The 20,119-nt window shown below is 34.4% G+C and overlaps 1 protein-coding gene across 2 annotated transcripts; it reads right to left on the reverse strand.

Annotated features, from left to right (window-relative positions):
• Window positions 1-1,670: 1,670 nt before the first annotated feature.
• Window positions 1,671-19,464, reverse strand: ZRANB2 (zinc finger RANBP2-type containing 2). Of its 2 annotated transcripts, XM_025374718.1 has the most exons (11): window positions 19,107-19,464; window positions 17,028-17,080; window positions 16,829-16,937; window positions 15,166-15,248; window positions 10,853-10,929; window positions 10,490-10,624; window positions 9,200-9,369; window positions 7,627-7,713; window positions 5,142-5,300; window positions 4,059-4,133; window positions 1,671-3,523 (listed from the first exon to the last, which is right to left on the reverse strand). In XM_025374718.1, exons 1-10 carry the CDS (start codon window positions 19,160-19,162, stop codon window positions 4,100-4,102), a joined length of 963 nt encoding a protein of 320 aa, XP_025230503.1. In that variant the 5' UTR covers window positions 19,163-19,464; the 3' UTR covers window positions 1,671-3,523; window positions 4,059-4,099. The 2 variants fall into 2 exon arrangements, with proteins under 2 accessions (XP_025230503.1, XP_025230494.1); XM_025374709.1 differs by lacking the exon at window positions 4,059-4,133.
• Window positions 19,465-20,119: the final 655 nt, after the last annotated feature.

The raw sequence follows: 20,119 nt of genomic DNA on the forward strand, positions 1-20,119 counted from the left end.
AAGGATGTGGAACTTAATTCTCCCGTCTTATTATGATGATGGGCTACACTTAGTATAACCTGATTTGAAAGAATAAGAGTAGATAAAAGGAGAAATAGTAACTGCAATGGTGAATCAGGGCAAACCCTACCTTAACCAAATGACGACTGTTAACGTTCCCAGTGAAGTCACAGGGTTATGATGTACCCTCCATAGGAAGTGACGAGAAAGACACTTTTCCTCTGTGGTATTCTCTGCAAAACCCCATAGTCCCAGTCTAATCATTAGAAAATCCAGTGAAATACAGAATGCAGTGGTAGATATTCTAGAGGATACCTGGCTAGTACTCTCTAAGATTATCAAAATCATCAAAAATGAGGAAAGAATGAAAAACTGTCATAGAACAGAAGAGAATAGGAAGATATTAGTAGTACAAGATGGTACTCTAGATTATGGAGTATCTTAAGGGGAAAAATCGTAACATTCAAGTAAAATCTGTAATTAATAGTAATATACCAATGTTGGTTTTAGCTTTGAGAAATATACACACATGGCAATATAAGATGCTAATGACTGTAGAAACTTGGTGGGGGTATATGAGAACTGTCTGCACGATCTTTGCAACTTTTCTGTAAATCTAAAGTTATCCAAAATAGTGTTTGTCTAACCTCCCTAACTATAATTGGTTGAAATTATATATTCTCTACCAAATTAGCAGACTAAAACATATCTGACCACTGGGCTTAACAATTTCACATTTATTTTCTCAAAGAGTTTTGGCTTTTATTAGACATAATACTGAAAATTTCCATCACGTTTGGGGGTGAATTCCTACTTTGCTATTCCGGCGGCTTCCTTGGGCAAGTTTTTAATTTCCCTGTGCTTTAACCCTCCTTTTCGCAAAACAGAAGATATGCAAGAGTATATACCCTCACAAGATCATAGAGAGAATTAGATAATGCCTGCAAATCTCACACACTCAGACACGAAACTTTTACACACACACACACACACACACTGTCTTTTAGTTAAACCTGTCTACTCAATTTTCCCAGAAACAGAAATACCATTTCCAGGTAAGGAAAACCATGAGAGTATTTCTATTTAAAAAATATTTAACCCTTATGTCAAAAACAAGGGGCAAAGTGGAGAAATTCCCTACCTTCTTACCAACATCCACAACACTGGCTATGTACACAAGAGAGCAAGAAGGGGAGATGACATGGTTTCAAAGACCTAATTTAGCTTGGTAATTGTGCCTAGAGATGATCTTGTATTTAGATCTAGTTCTAAACTTGGACATTTATTACCAGATATCATTCAATATTGTTTAGATGAAAGGATTCCAAATAGAAACTTAAGAAAACTTAGCTGTTAAGTGGACAGCTGAGTGCTTTATATAAGGTGACAGTTTAAGAGTAGTTACAGAAGCACACTATGATATGGTATTTTACTACATGGAATGAGAGATGTAATGTTCTGGCAAGAAGTGTGCAACTAATTTAGGAGCTCTATTTAAAAAGAAAAAAAAAGGTTAAAATTAAAAATTCTGAGGTTGCAGTGATAATGGCTTTGGAATTTAAAATACCAAGCAATCATATATAAAAGGTAGGTGAATATAAAGAGTATAAAAAATTAACAAATCAAAGGTAACAAAGAAAACTGTAATTAGTTTAAAAATGGACATTAGATCAGAGTTTAAAAATCTCTAGTTTATTTCAACAAACACCACTTGATGCTTGACTCACAGGCTTTATTTACATTTGTCTACAGTATCATTTCCTTATGAAATGAACTAGTACAGTTTAGTTAAACCAAATGAAATCATAATCATCAGAATTGTCTGTAAACTACTATTAGCTAAATTATAACCTTGCATTTGCTTAGTACAGCCAAAGTTTTAAATACAGAAAGCACAAGAATAAACCAATGGTAACATGTAGAATCTAGATCATCTGGGCAATTTAGAAGGTAGACTTTCAAAAAGTCTGAGGCACAATTACAAGTGAGTAAAAGTTCTTGTGCAACCTACATAAACGCAGCAAAGAAAATTAAGACATAAAAACATGGGAAAGCTCACTGTAAAAATATTATCAAAATATTTCTACATTAGATATTTTGCTTTCATTTTTAGATCAGCTGAAGAGAAAAACATTCACTTTAAAATAAAAACATATTTTTGTTTGGTCTGTCTACGAAATATCTTAAAATGTCGTAATTTTTTATTTAAATTGCAGCAGACAATGTTATGGAAAAAAAACAAGAAAAAGAAATCAATATCCCATAACAAAAAGCCCCCAAGCACAGTTGTTGATTTCCTTTGATATACTTACCTTGCATTGTCACTGGAAATACTGTTAAGAGAAACCTTTTTATTTTTCAAACCAGAAAACAAACTGAAGCTCATGTGACCAGATTTTAATTTTGAGAAATGAACTCCGAAAGCATTTTAAGCCATAACTTACTTCAAATGAATAGGAAAAATAATGATTTTTGCTTACATCATGTAGAGATAAGCATTCACTTGTTATTCAGAAGAAAATTGTATGCACTATGTTTATAGTTAACATCTTGAGGCAAATGTTCACTTAAATTCACAATGTCTCCATTGGCCTTTCACCAAAAGAGAAATATACTTTAAAAGCTTACTTCAATTTGCTCATTGACTATGATTTAGCCTTTTCTACGATATCATATTTGGTAACTAGATTTTGAAGAATATCACACAAAGCTTCTTAAAACATTAGTAAACATTTTGAGATGTCTTTATCAAGCAACCATATCAGTAGAGAAGAGATAAACTCTTAAGACTTTCTTTTTTGCCCCAAATTGTGTGTCAAAAAGGAAAATAAATCCCACTTCTCTCCTTGTAGATGTCACAAGATTCTTTCACATTAAATGTGGAGCAAAAAAGTAAAGCTGGATAAAAGAGACACAATGATTCTAAGGCACCCTTAGCAGAGGGAATTTCAAAGTAAAGACATTTACAGTTGGCTGCTTACAATATAGTTTAACTTTTTTTTGGTGAGAATCACTTTGACATCTGTTAACAGCATAAACAGGTTGACTGTCTTTTCCATAAGTATGTTGTTTCCAACTAGTTTCCGGTCTTGCCTCCAAGCCCAAAGTTCAGGCAAGCCTAAGTAATCCTGTCTTAGCCAATGGACAAGATGTATTTGAAAATGAGAAAAACGGGTTTAAATTAGGAAGCAAAGTACTCTGTTACAGCTGAAATAGTTTTAAATGAAGCAAATGGTTATAATAATGAATGACAGAGCATCTATTTTGGGACATTATGGCTTAAAATGCTATTTACTTTTAACTTCACAAATAAACACAGCTGTATTGTTTTGAAAAGCAATGAAAGGCATGCACCTCTACTAGCAGATTTAGCACTTCTGACCAAGTAAGACACCAACTTCTTTAAAAATATGCTTCATGCACTGAACTGGATTTTTTTAAGATGTAAATTTTAATACATTATTTCTTTTTTGAACTTGAACGGGAACCAGAATGGGATGATCCAGAAGATGACCTGTGGCGTCTGTAAGACATAATGGAGAGAGCAGGCATTCAAGTAAGCTAGAGCTAAATTTCAGCATTCATTCTTAAGACACTGAAAGTACAAAATTCAGTACTATGATGCTAGCAAAAAAATTAAAAACTGAGATAGGAACTTACACACGTAAAATTGTATGTTTAGACTTTGGATATGAGCCCAGTTATCATATAAATACAATTAAAAATTCTCTACAATTTCAAAAGAATCTCATTTCAAAATATAGCCACCTCTCAATTATTTAAGATATTGAAGAAAAGCCTTGCAAAAATGTGTAAAATTACAGAAAATGTACAACAAAAGCATATAAACTTGGTAATGGAAGTGTGACTAAACCAATCTCTGTGACACGGTGTAGAAAGTGTAAGAAGTCTATTATGTAAAAAAGATACAGCAAGGCTTCTGTGTATGAGAAAATATATTCATAAATAAGTTTTGGAAATCTAGGTTACACAAGATGATTGTACAATTTGCTATAGGGTTATATTCATGCAGCTAGTATGAATAAGTCAATATCAACCTGGGTAAAGTAGTGGTGTTCCGTAGGGGTTGGCCCTGGGCTCAGGGTTGTTTAGTGTTTTCACCAATCACCTGGCTTATGGAATAGAGAACATGTTCATTAAGTTTAGATGACAACAAACTAGGGGGATTATATGTGGCTAAGATAAAAATTTGCAGAAGTGGTAAGAAAGCAACAGAATGAATTCCACTCAAAAACAGAGTAATTTTTTAACAAAGAAACAAATGCAGAGAAACAAGACTGTGTGTAATCTTAACATCTAAACTCCAAAATGTGAAGCAGCAAAACTAATCATTCTGTACAAGTAGGAATCATGAGATAATCCTACCACTGAACCCAGCAATTAATAGACTTTACATAATCTTTATCTTCACAAGCTAATAAAATATGAAAAATTTGCAAGTACAAATAAAGCCATTAAAATGACTATATAATTGAGAACAGAGAAAATTAATGAAACTAAGTAATTAGCCTGTTGCAGAAAAGGCTGACAGATGACAGTTGCACTCTTCCAATATTAAGTGTCAGTACACATAAAGTAACCTAACATAGGCCTTTCTCAAAAAAGATTTGGACTGCAATATGAAAAATGTATTAGCTACAAGGAATAATTTCCTTATAGATAAAGGGTATGAAGCATTTGCTGTGGAAATGCATTTACACATATTTAAATGAGGACAGATTCCCAGTGATCTGAAAGTTAATTTTTTATTAGATGCTCTAGAATTCTTAACTATTAGTATTGAAAGAAGCCTAAGTATAAAAGTCAACTCATAAATTACTTCGACATATAGCTCCTCAATTGCAATCTCAAAAGACAGAAATAACCGAGAGTTGGCTATAAAAATTATAAATGGAAATAAAAATTTAAACAATAAAATGATCAAAGAATGGTTTGATCTACAATTCTAACAACCTGATCAAAATACAAAGGATAAACAAAGTAATGTTTTTTTGAAGTTCAAAGTTGAAAAGTAGAAAGTTGGAACACAGGAGATAATAAAAATCTAACCCTTGACTAGGAAAGTTTATCTATTAAACACACTTAAGAACACCCATTCTTATTTCTACAGAAACCCAAACCTTTCGGGTGACCGTGATCTTGTTCGTCTTTTTTTGCGATCACCAGATGAAGAAGATCTAGAACGACTTCTCTTTCTGTTCCTCTCAGGAGAAGATGATGAACTTGAATAAGATCTTTTTCGTGGGGAAGAAGAGCCCCTGTGGGACCTGGAGCTGGATCTTCATTGATTGAGAAACAAATCAAACATTTCATTAAAAGAAGAAATAAGGAAGATTATTTAGTTATCAGATAGCTCCAAAAACAAACAGGATTTATAACAACTATGAAAATTTTATAAGGAAGAATACTTACTGCTTACTCAACAGAAGACTTCTGGATCAACTATGAAAACATTCTACTTAAACATTATTTTAATTTTTCCCTTTACAATTTTATCATGTGTAATTAAAACCCTGCTTACTATATCAAAATAGAATTTAAAACTTTTTTTAAGGCTTTCCAAAATATACACAAATATTATAGTATTATAAAATCAGCAGGTAACTGCATTAACAGGACTTTATGTTTAGAAACTACATCCTTACATTTGAGAAGAAAATACACATCTTATATACCACTTCCCAAGGAAAATAAACATAATTCCATGTGGAATTATTCAACTCATTAAACTGTTACGGAAAAATCAGGCATATGGGACAGAAACAAAAGACTAGTAACTGTACTAAATTGCTAAATATTCAAAAATAAAAAGTAACTTTAAAATGATTTATATTTACAATACTTATTTTTATGAAAACCCACTATTTATGAAGTATGAAGTGTTGACATTCACATGCTTCACGTAGAAGTAAATGTGTAAATGTTTAAATACAAATTTTTTTTTCTTCACTTGTATATTTTGGTTGAAGGAATTTAGCTCAAACTTCCCAAGAAATTCACCTTTGGGCTTAAAATAAAACCAGAAAGCCCAAAAGGAGAATTCTTTGGAAAGTTACAAGCAATGAAAAAATGGGAAGAATATGAAGGCTGTTCTGTAAACCTTAATTATAATGGTTCCCAAAGGGAGTACCATAACTTAAGAATTTTTACCTATAAAGCACTTAAATAATAATGGTAACAATAAAAAATAATTTGCGCTCTACTTTTTTTTTTTTTTTTTTGAGACAGGGTCTTGCTCTGTTCCCCAGGCTGTGGTGCAGTAGCATGGCTCACTGCACCCTCAATCTCCAGGGCTCCAGTGATCCTTCCACCTCAGCCTACAGAACACACCACCATGCCTGGCTGGTTGTTTTAATTTTTATTTTTAGTAGACGAGGTCTCACTGTGTTGCCCAGGCTGGTCTCGAACGCCTGGGCTCAAGCAGCCCTCCCACCTCTGCCTCCCAAGGTATTGGGATTATGGACATAAGCCACCGAGCCTGGCCTTGTTACCTATTTCTTATTGGCTTATAATGCAAGTGTGCACATCATTCTTTTCTCCTTAACATGATTACACTGTGGCAGTCCTTTAATGCTAAATTTGATTCAAAGCAGCAAATACTTTTACCAAAAGAGCCACGGTGAGACTTCAACATGAATTTCCACAAATATGGAATTTCATTTTCTATTTTAGATGCTTTTAGTAAGTCATCATAAATTAACTTAAAAACAAAGAGAGCACATTTTGACTAAATACAGAAAAATTTCCTGAAAGAGCATCTTTCAAATTATGTTTCCCTCTACAGATGTGAGTACATGCAACCTGAAAGTTTACAACAGTCTACTACTTAAGACCACATCCTATCTCAACTAACCAACTAGATTTCCTGATTTAGTTTTGAGAGTGTTTTGTGCTCTATAAATAATACTGTGTGTAAAACTAGAAAGGAAAATGAGAGTACAGTACTCTCTAGGAACTTTATCTGATATAAATGGCAAATTTGTTTCTGAAAATATTGAAACAACTGCCGTGCAAAACAGAACCTGTTTTGAGGCACAGTTATTTTTCTTCCTTTTAATAATGAAGAAAATTTTTCTTTTTATTTACATATGTAATTTTATTTGAACTACTATTATTTATTTATTTTTGAGACATCGTCTCACTCCTGTCACCCAGGCTGGATTACAGTGATCAAGGCTCACTACAACCTTGTCTCTAAGGCTAGTTTCACATTCCTGGCCTCAAGTGATCCTACCACTTCAGCCTCCCAAAGTACTGGGATTATAGGCATGAATCACTGTGCCTGGCCATATATAATCTTAATATACAATGTGGCAATAAGACTTGGCTTCATCTTCCTACTTCATCACATCTTAGTGCCAAAATAATAAACACTGCATAATGCAAAATAGCCACCTGATTTCAACCATGGGAATGTCTTGGCACACTGCTGGCAATGGAAACATTTCATGGTGAGAAAATTAAGCTGAGGCAAGTGCATTAGTTTTCTAATGCTAAAATAAAATTGACAAGTAGAAGCAAAATAAGGGGGAAAAAGCAGCAACACCTTCTGCAGCCTTTAAATATTTTTCTCTCTGCTTTACAGAGAGATGCTACCTCATTCACCTTGATTTCGACCCACGAGATCTCGAACGTTCTCTGGAACTGGAACGAGATCTTGACTGCGAACTGGAAGAACTTCTTGAACGGGACCTGGAACAACATGGAAGGATTTTTTTTTCCAGGACCACTTAATTGAGCTTTGTGATATGAACACTGAAAGAAAGATATGTATTAGAGTTCATTTTCATATAAAAAGATAACTATACGAGATATATACTTTCAAAACATAGTATTTTAAATTAGATAAGATTCAGTAATAAAAGGTAATTAAAAAAATAACTATCACTTTCCAAGTGATTAAATTACCCTAAAGCCACTCAACTAGACAAATAAAACATCAAGTATTATCACTTTATTACAAAAACAATGAATACTTTGTTTACAAGTAACTAGAAGCTACCCAGAATACACGCAAGAAAACAGAATGTTGCAGTTTATACTTAATTTCTCTAAAATGTCTCCATCATTTTCCTTTATAAATCCCCTTTTATTTTTGTTTCTAGTTAGTACGAAGTTTTGAATGTTGGCATGTGTATATTTCATCCCTATATGTTTCTGTTTACTCAATGCTTAGAGAATTAAAGGGAAAATGTGTAATTCTGTCATTGTTAGGTAATTATATTATTGGAAAATATGACACAAGGGGAGACATGGTTCATACAAATTTTAAAACTCACAAAATTCATTAATCTAATTTACAACTATAATTTGTCTTTTATAATAATAACCTGTAGAAAAAGATCACTATATTTTTACCAAAAAATTACTAGCTATAGCCCCACTTTGTTAAGCTTTCAGGCTCTGTAGTGCTTAATTAACATACATCTAATTGTTATACACTAATAGCTAATATTTTATTCCTAAATATGATTAAAATTCATTGCCCATGCCATCACTTAACTGTGATTAAGGTTCTTCAAGAGGACACTGTTAAATTTAAATCACTGCTTTCACTCACTTAAAATTTTATTTTTATTGTTAACTATAAAATCAGAGATTACATATTTTACATCAACAAATAAAAGAATATTCAAGTACAACAAATGAGTCCTCTATTTAGTTTACTCCTGGACTTCTCAAAATTATGAGCATTAAGTCAACAGAACTAACACGGCTGAATTTGCTCCTTTATTCAGAATACTGATATCAAAGCAAACTATTTAAACATTGTGTAATAAGCAATGATTTAATGCCTAGAAAATTTCTGTGCTAGCCTTTAACATCTTGAACGAAAATACAGATCTTCCCTTTACTTAATTTCTAAATGTAAGCTATCTCTTTAGATTAATTAGATGTAAGTGTATGTAAAAATTTAATTCAGTTTTTAAGTCTGTTTTAGTCAAAAGCATGAGGCTAAAATAAATTAAGGAAGTTTCATGCTAAGACTTCACATTTCTAAAAATACTGGACAACAACTGTATGGCACTAAGCTGAAAAATTATTTTAAAAGTTGACTTGAATTAAATTTTTAAAATAAAAAGGAAAGTTTATTTCGTCAAGAAAAACAAAATTTGTAAATAAAAAAGTTAGATACTGACATTTTGACTGGTGTTACCCTTGACCTGTACCCGTTTACCTGGACCTAGACCTTGAACTTGAGGGGGAGGATGAGCGTGATGAAGATCGTGAATGTGAAGATCGAGACTTTGAGCGACTTCGTCTATTAGATTTCTTTTTATTACTATCTTCTTCTTCACTGGCATCAAGATTATATTTTGAGAGATCAGCATCATCTTCATCCTCATCCTAACAAAAATTCAATTATAATTAGACATTTAGATATTAGTGTTACCTACCAGGAAAGATAAAACAGTTAAGTGTACTGAGCACCTCCACATACATATATCACAGGTATCTCAGCAAATTCATTTGGAATTCTAAAATTCACCTACTAAACTCATCTCAAATAAACAGACTTGACAACTTTGTCTCAGGTATTGCACAGACATAAACCTGGAGGTCATACACACTTTTTCTGTCACACATATGCATCACCCAATAATTTTCAAGTCCACCTCCTTAAAAGTCCTTGAATCCACCATTCTTGGTCTTAAAAACTCTGTTCCTTATTCTCTAGCATATTATAGTAACCTCTTAGCTGGTCTCCTCAAATCTGAAGATCCATTCTGTCTCTCTAATATCTCAATATACTGACAGTCATCACTCTGGAACACAGGCCAGATAAATACATCTCACTTTTTTCTTAAAAACTTTAAAACTGGCTTATTATGTCTTTAGTTGCATTCTCGGACCTCTTACGATCAGGCTCTAAGGTACCCTTAATATGGAATAAAACTTACACTCTGGCCTGACAGAACAAGTATCACCAGACCTGAAGTGTGTGCTGTCCCCCTCATCTCATTCTCTCCTCTGCTCTAATTATACTGGCCTATGTATGATATTTTTGAAGGCTGCTGGCTTATCTCCTATTTAGGGAACCTGTATTTGCTGTTCTCTAACTAAGTATGCTCTCACCTCAGCTCTTACTGCTGGCTCCTTCCTATCATTCAAGTTTCAGCTCAAACTTCACCTCCTTAGACATCAGCAAAAACCAAAGTTGCTTCTAAACTGTTATCACATCATGTATCTTCATAAGACTATTGCTATCAAAATTATCTATTTATATCTTTCCTCCTCTAGAACTGAATAAGAGAAAGGTAGTTCTGTTTCGGTCACTACTGTATCTCCAGAACAGTAGTGTTCCAAGTACAAATAGTACTTGGCAGAGTGGAAACCCAAAACCTTTGTGAGAACAAATGAAAACACAGAATATATCTTCACCAAGTGTCTGAGGTTGTCAAAAGCATTCATGTTATGGTGTAACTCTCATAAGACAAAAGGGAAATAGGACAAGAAAATTGTTCACCTCATCTAATTTGTATTTGGAAAGATCTTCATCCTCATCCTCTTCTTCTCCCTCTGATTCTTTATCTTCAACTTCCTTTAATATAGATGCAGGACCAACTGCTTTCCCTCTGTATTTTTTCTTTTTACGTCCAAACTAGAGAAAAACAATTTCAAAATATGTGTCAGCTGACAATGCATTAAACTTAATACATTTTCTAAAAAATTATTTTTAGATATTTATGATTTCCTGAAAATGATCAGTTGCTGAAGACTCAAATTGCACTTACAAAAATAAAATACGTTTAAGTTTTCCTTTGCATTTAAGAATTTTTTCTATGTTTTTCTAATTTATATTCAATCTGAACACCAATATATAGCTTACCTCATCATATTCACCATCAGATTCTTCTCTTTCTATATATTCAACATTTTCTCTTTCATTAAAACCACCACCATATCCTTAAAAAAGAGGGCACAAACTGTTACCCGATGACAACTGATTTAAATAATAAACACAGCATGCCCAAATCTCCAAACAACAAAAATCTAATCAACAATAGCTGCCTACCCATCTAACAAATTACTAGTCTTTAAGAAAGCATATTAGAAATCACCACAGAAAATAAATAGAACTTAGTTGGAATGTCACATGGCTATACTTCTAGCTCTTTTCAATTCCAATTTGTCCTACATGACTTATTTAATTCATAGAATGTATTGGTGGAAAACATCTCAAACTTCTGCTATAAAGTTTAAAGGACTTTTCTCTATAGTTTATCATAATTCTTCTGGGAAGAATTCTTCTGGGCTCAGTAACAACCAAGCATTAAATTCCACTGTTTACCAGATGCAAATAGTCTGAAATCTTCTGACACACTAAAATTTTGCTACTTTAAAATGTAGCGGGCCTTATTAGAGCTTGGAAAATTCCTAATTACACAGACAAACACAGTAACACAATAAAGGCCATCTTTTGGCCCTGGTTTAATTGGTATAAACACATAGGTAAAAGTCACACAGGTTCTCTGAAGTAGCCAGTACATTTTGAAATTAAATTATTCTATTAAAAAGTAGTTGAGATTAGCAAACCACTGTTCTTTCATGTCATACCCAATGTATACGATTCATTTGGCAGGTCTCTGACATAAGCTTAAAGGAGAGACTGGAATTAAAGAAAATGAGCTAGTTTTAGGAAAAGTGAGCTGACATATTCTGAAAAAGTCTCCTGTTGAAAATTAAAGAGGTATGCGTTGATCAAGAGTAAGACAATCTAACTGGTCACATACTCCAGAGCAGTATCAGGACATGCGGCCCGTGATTTTCAGACTTAAGGACTTCATTCATCAGCAAAATATTAAATAGATTTATAATAAAATATTTTATAAAAATTAGGACTTGTAACTTAAAATTTGCCTATCATGAATATTTAAAAAATCTTTTTAAAATTTCACTTTCTGGAAAAAAAAACGCACACTAATACAACATCTTTTCTTCATTATACTTTGTACTAGTGAAAACTTTAAAATAGTTGGAAGTTAATAAAAATATTTTTAAACATACATGGGATCTAAATGGGAAATAATTTACATAGGAAAAAACTGAAAAAATATGACGAATATGGAAAGCTCAAAAATAAATCATAGTAAGATCAGAAGTGAACTATAACTCATGTAGTTAATTTTTCAAAAGTATGTAAATAAAATTATTTTAAAAGTCAGCAAAATAATCTGTTGACAACAAAGACGTTAGTAAGGTATGTTGTATGAACCCATACAATATAAATCTAGCTCATTAACTCTTTCCCTATAAATGGAAAATACACTAGCTCCCTATTGTGAAAACACTGAGGCATATAATTTTCACTGAATACCTGAGATAGTGGAATCAATGGAATGGTATGTATGTTTCCTTCATTCTACTGATTTAAAGCATTTTAGGTAATGCGTATAAATTGGTTTTATTTCCACTCTTGCCACACCTCTCCTAATTACTTCTCCACACACAGAAAGAAGAGTGTTTAATCCATTACTCAGGTAACTCATCTTTCCCTTCTTAGCTTAAGCATAGCTTTCCTAAAGAGGACTTCATTAATCTTTGCTGCTGTAAGACTATTTTGCTCACCTAGGTATCCCCAGCACCTTGCACAGTGGCCTATAAATGTCTTCAAGGAATGAATACAGAAAATACAATTCTGGAATCATCTAATGAATTTGAATTTCTTCAGAAAGCTTTAGAAAATAACCAAGAATTTCTGTGTAAGTCTTACAATGAATATATTTTCAAATTTGTCTCACAGTATAATATAAAAGCTGAGCAAAGGACAGGAAAGAATCAAACACAGGTTTAAAATGAATGTTTGGATCAGGATTGTGACAATGGAAAAAAAGCAGGAAAGGGGGATGAATATAACATGTACTTCAAAGGAAGAACCAAGGCACTAACAGGAAAATTCTGTGATTCTACACTCTGAACAATTAATTCAACTCCTGATAACTTATTCTAAGGAAATACTCCAAAAGAATAAAAATCGCAATGTGCCAAGATTGTTTTTATGCCATTGTCTTTAATTTTTTTTTTTTAAAGCTGACCAAAACAAAAATAATCCTAAATCCCGAAACAGAAGAAGTAAATTACTGAACAATTTGATGGAATTACACAGGATAAGGCAGCAATCTTTCAGAGGTAGTGAATCACATTCTCTTTTATTCATATCCTGTCTCATGCTTAGGAAATGCTCCCTGAACCCTGCGCTGCTTTATTATAAATAGCGAAAAGAAAGTGGAAAGCAACAGAGTAAGTCATTTCACACCTTCAACTGTTACCAGCAAAGACAAATACTTGTAGTAAGGGAAGTGAGAAAGGTTCAAGACACCAGAATAACCGAAAAATGGCAACGAGTAAAGAAAAGTGAGAAGTTACCAATATAAAATTTACCAAAACTAAACTATAGTTCTTGTGATAATGAAACTGTAAAGGAGTCAGGAAATAGGTCAAAAGTTTTTTTAAGTTTTGAAACTGTTAAAAAGATTTTAGACTTTATCCTAAAAGCAATCAAAATGGGTTTTTAAAAAAGGGTTTTAAATTTGGAAATAAAAATATGTAGAAACCAGCTAGGTGGCTATTTTTCCACAAAACATAATAATATCTTTGCCTAGGGTGGTAATGGAAAAGAATTTTTGGGGTATTGGAGATACCAAGAAGGAGCTATCTAGGCTAAGAAGGACATCTAGATTTCCAGCTTATGTAACAAATGTATGGTGAGTGGTACTAATCATGAGAAACAGATCATTGGAAGAGGGTCAGGTCCCAGGGGTAAAAATCACAAATTCAGTTTGAATATAATGAGTTTGACATTTGCATGGCAATGTTGAATAGGCAGCTGGATACATGGGTCAAAGAAGTCTGAGCTGGAGACATAAACTTGGATATCATGGCAAAGTTACTTAAAACTTTGGGCTTAGAAGAAAACACCTAGAAAATAGAGGAAAGAAAGAGGGTCAGGGATGGCTGCAAAGAATCCCAACATCAGTGGCCAAAAGAAGAGAAACCTGCAAAGGAGACAGAATAAACAATCAATCAAACGGAGTGGGGGAGGGGTGGTGGTGGAGGTGCGGGTGTACCTTAGGTAAGGGAAGAAAAAAACGAGATCCTTGTCAGAAGGCCTTAACTCACCCAATCAGTGGAAAGGCAAAATCACTTCCTAAGAATAAGGTAGGATTTGAGGATTGAAAATGGTGGTGGGGCAGATCGAGGACATTATGTTATAATGTTCTCACATATGTGAATATAATTTTTTAAATAGGGGTGGAGGGGATAAAAGGAGAATTTCTGTTGAAGTCTGGAAGAGCTAGGTTGAAAAGATTCAACAGTGGCCCTCTGATCCCTAGAAACTAAACAGACAGTGAAAATGGCCTAAAGTTAGAGAGGCAAAGAAAAGAGGGAAGTAGTTCACCAAGTCTAAGTGTGACAGGATGACTATATATAGAAGGAATCCTTTGATCATGTGACATATAAGCAGTTGAATGACAAAATCAGATTTTAAGTAAACAGATAATGTGGTTGGGCTAATTGGTGATAATGGAAAAACTATATGCTATTAGGTAAACATTTTCATTTCACCAGTAACAACACACAAAGCTAGTGATCAGCTATTAATTAGGCCAATGATTACCAAACACCATCCAAAACACCTGCAGATTTTGGAAACCCACCACCAAGTAACTTCAACAGTTCTGCACTTTGCAATCTGTATTTTAAAAAGTTTTTCAGATGATCCTAACACATAGTTAAGTTGCAGAATTATTGACAAAGCTTTAGAACACTTTAAATTGTGTGGCTTTGCCCTTTTAAGTCACAGCAGACTATCAAAAGAATTTAAAAATGGTATCATTATATCATTACTAATAAACACGCAAACCAGTGAAAGGGAGAGGAGGAGAATATTTCTAAAAGTATTCTTATGTCCCTCCTTGGTAGGATAAAGGTCCCTAACACTGTTATTTTATAAATTGTGAAACTGTGAAACAACGGATTTGTATGTGTGTATGGGGGGAAAAAATTCCAGTAAGAAACATTCAGAGCAGAATAAACAGACTCCTCACTTACTGTGGCTCTTACTTGAAGGTGATACAATTATTGTTTCAATATTTAGTGCTTTAAAAAAAACCATTTGGTTAAAATGTGGTTGTATCATACCTGTTCTTTCTTCTAATTTAGCATACTTTGGAGTATTACACATATTACACTCTGATCTTCTGGCCCAATTCACATTGCTGCAACTTTAGAAGTGAAAAACACCAAATTAGTAGGCTATAATATAGATGAATATCAAATTTTTAGATATTTTAGAATTTTAAAATAAAAACTAGGATGAAACCACTATCAACATGTTTATTAAGTGGTAATGTAAACAAAGAAAATGTACAATGGTCTGAAGAGTAAATGCGGATTCCAACAACGGACTGAACCATTTAAGCAGAGAAGCAAAATTTATACAGTATGAAGAATGCCTTTGTAATTTTGAGAAGTAAATGACAAATCATAACCACAGGCCAAGTATCACTAATCCACAAATTCAAAATCCGAAAATGTTCCAAAATCTTTTTGGGAGAGGCCATGACACAATAGAAACGCTCACTGGAGCATTTCAGATTTTCAGATTAGGGATGCTGAACCCACAAACATCTCAGATAACTGATACTGAACCTGTAGAGAAATTCTGATGCCTTATGAAAAAATATAACTTTAAAGGTTCCACTAATGTCTCAGTCTCTGAATATACCTTAAAGAGTATGGTTATACCCTATAAATAATGTTAATTTACTTTTTTGAGGTATCAGTTCAAGCACTGAATTCCAAAGCATACCAAATCCAGTGACCAAATCTGTTGCTGGAAACTTTTCCAACACAAATTTATAATCTAGAGGATCAGAAATTTATTTAAGACTCTAGGGTGGGGAATAGTGGCTCATGCCTCACCTGTAAACCCAGCATTTTGGGAGGCCAAGGTAGGCAGAATGCTTGAGCTCAGGAGTTCGAGCATCCTGGGCAACATGGTAAAACCCTGTCTCTACCAAAAACATAAAAAAATGAGCCAGGCATGATGGTGCGGGCTTGTGGTCCCAGCTACTAAGGAGGCTGAGGTGAAAAGATTGCTTGAGCCTGGGAGGTAGAGGTTACAGAGCTGAGATCGCCCGCACTGCACTCCAGCCTGGGTGACTGAGTGGGAAGTCATCTCAAACACAAAAAACACAAAACAAAAAATACAAACAAACAAAAAGAGAAATTTATTTAATACTTTTTTGGTTTACTCCTCTTTCATACACATAGGATTCATCTGCACAGAGAAAAGATGGAAGTTGGAAAAATCAATAAAGAATTAAATCTAAGCCTGAAAATAAAAATCATTAAGAAACCTACCTATAATTAGACATAATTACTTATGGCACACAACTTATGAATCTAACATTATTTTGTAAATAGGCAAAATGAGTTTCATGGTGTATTTCACACTAACTATACAGTCTAAAAATTGGGGGGATTTTTCAATAATAGAAAGAAGTAGGCCTTAGTACTTTTAAGTACCGCCACCCCCCAATTTTGGTTTTTAGCTCACCATAAGCATTTGTTTACTGGTATACATAATCCATCACAGTGACAACTATTACCATTAAAAAATGCAAAGAATAATTTCAAATTTCTTTATACTATACTTAAAGGTGAGACTGAATAACAATACCTTGTATTTAAAAGGTTACCCTGGCTTGTCAATGTGGTTAAAACGAGCTGTAATATAAACAAGTAGTGGCCAGATCTATTATTTTGGAAGAAAGAGCAGACAATAATTTAAAAAACATACGTTTTACATTGCCAGTCATTAGCACTAAATAGGCCTCGGCTCTTTTCTGCAAGTGTCTTTCCTATTTCAGTGCCCCCAGCTTTCATCATCTTGGCCTCAGTTGTTTTCTCTGAAAACAGAAAAATCATGCAATATGAACCTGGAGAAATAAATAAATGATATATATACAGTATAAATAGAATCTTCTTTAAATACTTACCCCGACCACATCGATTACAGCTGGTTCTTCTAGCAAAGTTTACATTTCCACATCTGAAAACAAATAAAAAGCATTTATAAAAATTTAAATTTGTAAAATTTTACATTTTAACTTGCCCTCACTACATCTGGAATTCATAACTTCTAATACATCTTAGTCATGTTAATGTCAATGCTACCAACAAAAAACTCCTCACAATTTACTGGGGGAAAAATATTAGACTGGAGTCACAAATTCAAAATAAGATATTCCAATCTTCCATATACCAGTTATGTGATCTTGGTTAAGTTACTTAAGATCTCTGCCTCAAGTTCTCACGTTAGCAGATATCATTAGTTATAATCCCTTTACAAAGTTAGAAGTGACAGTTAACTCCACTTCAGTAATTACTTACAAGGTACCAGGGAGTTTTAAACCCTAGGGGTGGACCAATGAGGAAAAAACTTATAAATCAAGGAGGCTTCATGGATCTTAATGAAATTATATTTTTACAGGTAGTAGGTAGGATGGTAAGGAATTAAAGGTGATAGGTTGTACTAACTAAAAATACAAAAAGGTTCAATAATTTTAAGAAAGACATGTAATGCTTAAATTTTAAAAAGCTGATTTCTAAGGCATTATACTAGAATACAATACAGATGTGAAGTATGGGATGACACTAAAGTGAAACACTCTAAATAATATTTAGGCTAAGTTTTTCCCCTAAAAATATTCCTTTTAACTCCATTAAACATGGAAAATATACTCTGAAAATTTCTCCTGTATTTATACATATTGTACAAGCAACTTTCTATTCATATATTTGTAAATGAGTTGAAATGCACTCTCCTTGCAAGTCCTACCTCAAGTATCTGGGTGTGCTGTCATTAAAGACACTGACAAAAGCACATTATTTTACAGGTAACAACAAAGTCAGAAGTTGTTGTTCTAAATCTTTTGAACATTTTCAATAACGTCTTATCACTCAGAGCAATACTATCGATAATATATAACTTTAGTTCTATTCAATATCATTTGTTAGGCTTGAACTACTCCTTCAGGTCATCTTAATATCAAATTACTATCAATAGCTAGCAGTTAGAATTTGCTACACGTCATTGTCTACACACCCTATCCATGTTATTTCATGTTTTCATAAAAAAGTAATTCTATTCCTTTTTCAGCAGTTAAATTAATAGAATTTTAACTCAACCAAGGTTTGTTCCAAAGTTTTTCCTCTTTACAATCAAAACCTCTTTATTTGCGGCTAACTTAGGTACAATAACTAAAAGGCTTCTATATGAACACGAGTTGTACGTTAAATTATTTTCCATGTTATTTCTGAATAGATACATCTACTTGTGCACCCTTCAAAAAAAATCTGATTAACAATTTAGTAGAGTACATTGGCGTTGGCAACAATGTCAAAAAGCAGAGCCACTAACACACGTGCTTCTCTGCTGCAGGCATCTTAAGGGCTGAGTAGGCAAAAACACAGGCCTCTTCCCTCCTTTTCGGCTCTAAGGAGGCGAAATGTCCAATTCTTGTGGAGAAATGATCCACAAAGAAAATATCAGAATTTTCCAAATCAAAGAGGTTAGAGTTTGGGGAAAAGGCAAAAATAGTACGGAGGAAAAGTTTGAGTAAAAATACAAAACGAGGTGAACTGTAAGAGGCAAAAGGACGAGTGCGAGGAAGCAATATTTTCCGTGAACAAGAATAAAGTTCTGCAGGGAAAAGTCACGTGGGGGAGATCCAACACCAAGCTGGCCTGACCGGAGAGATTTCCTATCGCTGAAACCTGGTCGGGGCGGGGGTGGGGCGTGGGGCTAAAAGGTAGGCCATCTCGCACTCTAAAAAGAGAGGCTACCTTGGAGAGGTAATGTCGACGAAACGCTGAAGACATATCTAGAACAAAGACTCCGGAAAGACCTCTCTCGTGAGGAGATTGGGAGCCTTATTCCCGCCCGGGAACTGGCGGTTCGCCGCCTCAACCCGTCTTAAGGCACAGGAAATCATAGAAAAGGAAAATGCCGAACGGACCTGGGAAAGCTTCCACTAATAAACTCCGCCCCAATTCAGGACCCTTCTTGAACTCACTTTTTGTCAGGGCAAATCCAGTCCCCGTCACTGACTCGGAAATTCTTGGTCGACATCTTGAACGCCACCAGCACAGCCACCCGCAGCTATGTCTTCACAGGAGGAAAGCGGGCCGGGGACTTTCGGCAACTCGGGGCTGTCCCCACACTGCCTGACTCGCGCCTACTACTGCGTCAGGGTTTGATAATGAGGGAACTGACCAGGAATTCAGCTTATACGTTGTTGTCCAGACTAAGATGCCTGTGCTACTGTTTCTTAGATGAAAAAGTTAAAATACAAATATCTTTTCTAGGACTAAACTAACAGGCGTCATAAGGACAACCCAGATAGGAGGCCTTCGTGGCACTAGAAGCCTCGGAGAGCCCCCTACAGGTGGGAGGACCCAAGAGTAAAGTACTTCCGCTTCCATAGGCGGAGCTGGAAAGGTGGAGGCGGAAGTGACTGATCAATTCAGGGGCGTGGGGTTCCTTTAGGGCGAGAAGCGGCTCGGGCTCTTCAAATTTTTAGGGAAATTATTTTAATAAGGCACAAAAATTCCGTTATTTCATGCACGTGGGATGTCGTTAAGAAACCTATTTTTTATATATACATAAATAGGTGTAACAGATAAGTAAGCATGGGAACCAACTGGTAATTTTAAAACTGAGATATTGCCAACATTGTTTAAATTACCAGTGTCTTTTCCAGATACCATCCCATTACTTTCTTCCACAGATAACACTTTCCCATATTTGGGATTTATTCTTTTCTTTTTAAAGGTTTAATTTGTGTGCACTGTTAGTCCAAACTGCACCATTTCCGTAAGCCCCCTGCCATTTTGCAGACCTTAGTCAAAGTGAAACATTCCACGGGGTTTGGGCCGTGAGAAACAGGCTGCCTCTTATATTCTGCTGGGAGAAAGTACCACATTCCACCAGAACAAGGGCCAGAGCTGCCTAATCCTGGGAACACCTTATCAACATTTTCCCAGGAAGCAGGCCATGGTCTCCCAGACCACTCCCACCCAGGCCTAT

This window comes from Theropithecus gelada, chromosome 1 (genome assembly GCF_003255815.1).
Source record: "Theropithecus gelada isolate Dixy chromosome 1, Tgel_1.0, whole genome shotgun sequence".
Taxonomy (NCBI): Eukaryota; Metazoa; Chordata; class Mammalia; order Primates; family Cercopithecidae; genus Theropithecus; species Theropithecus gelada.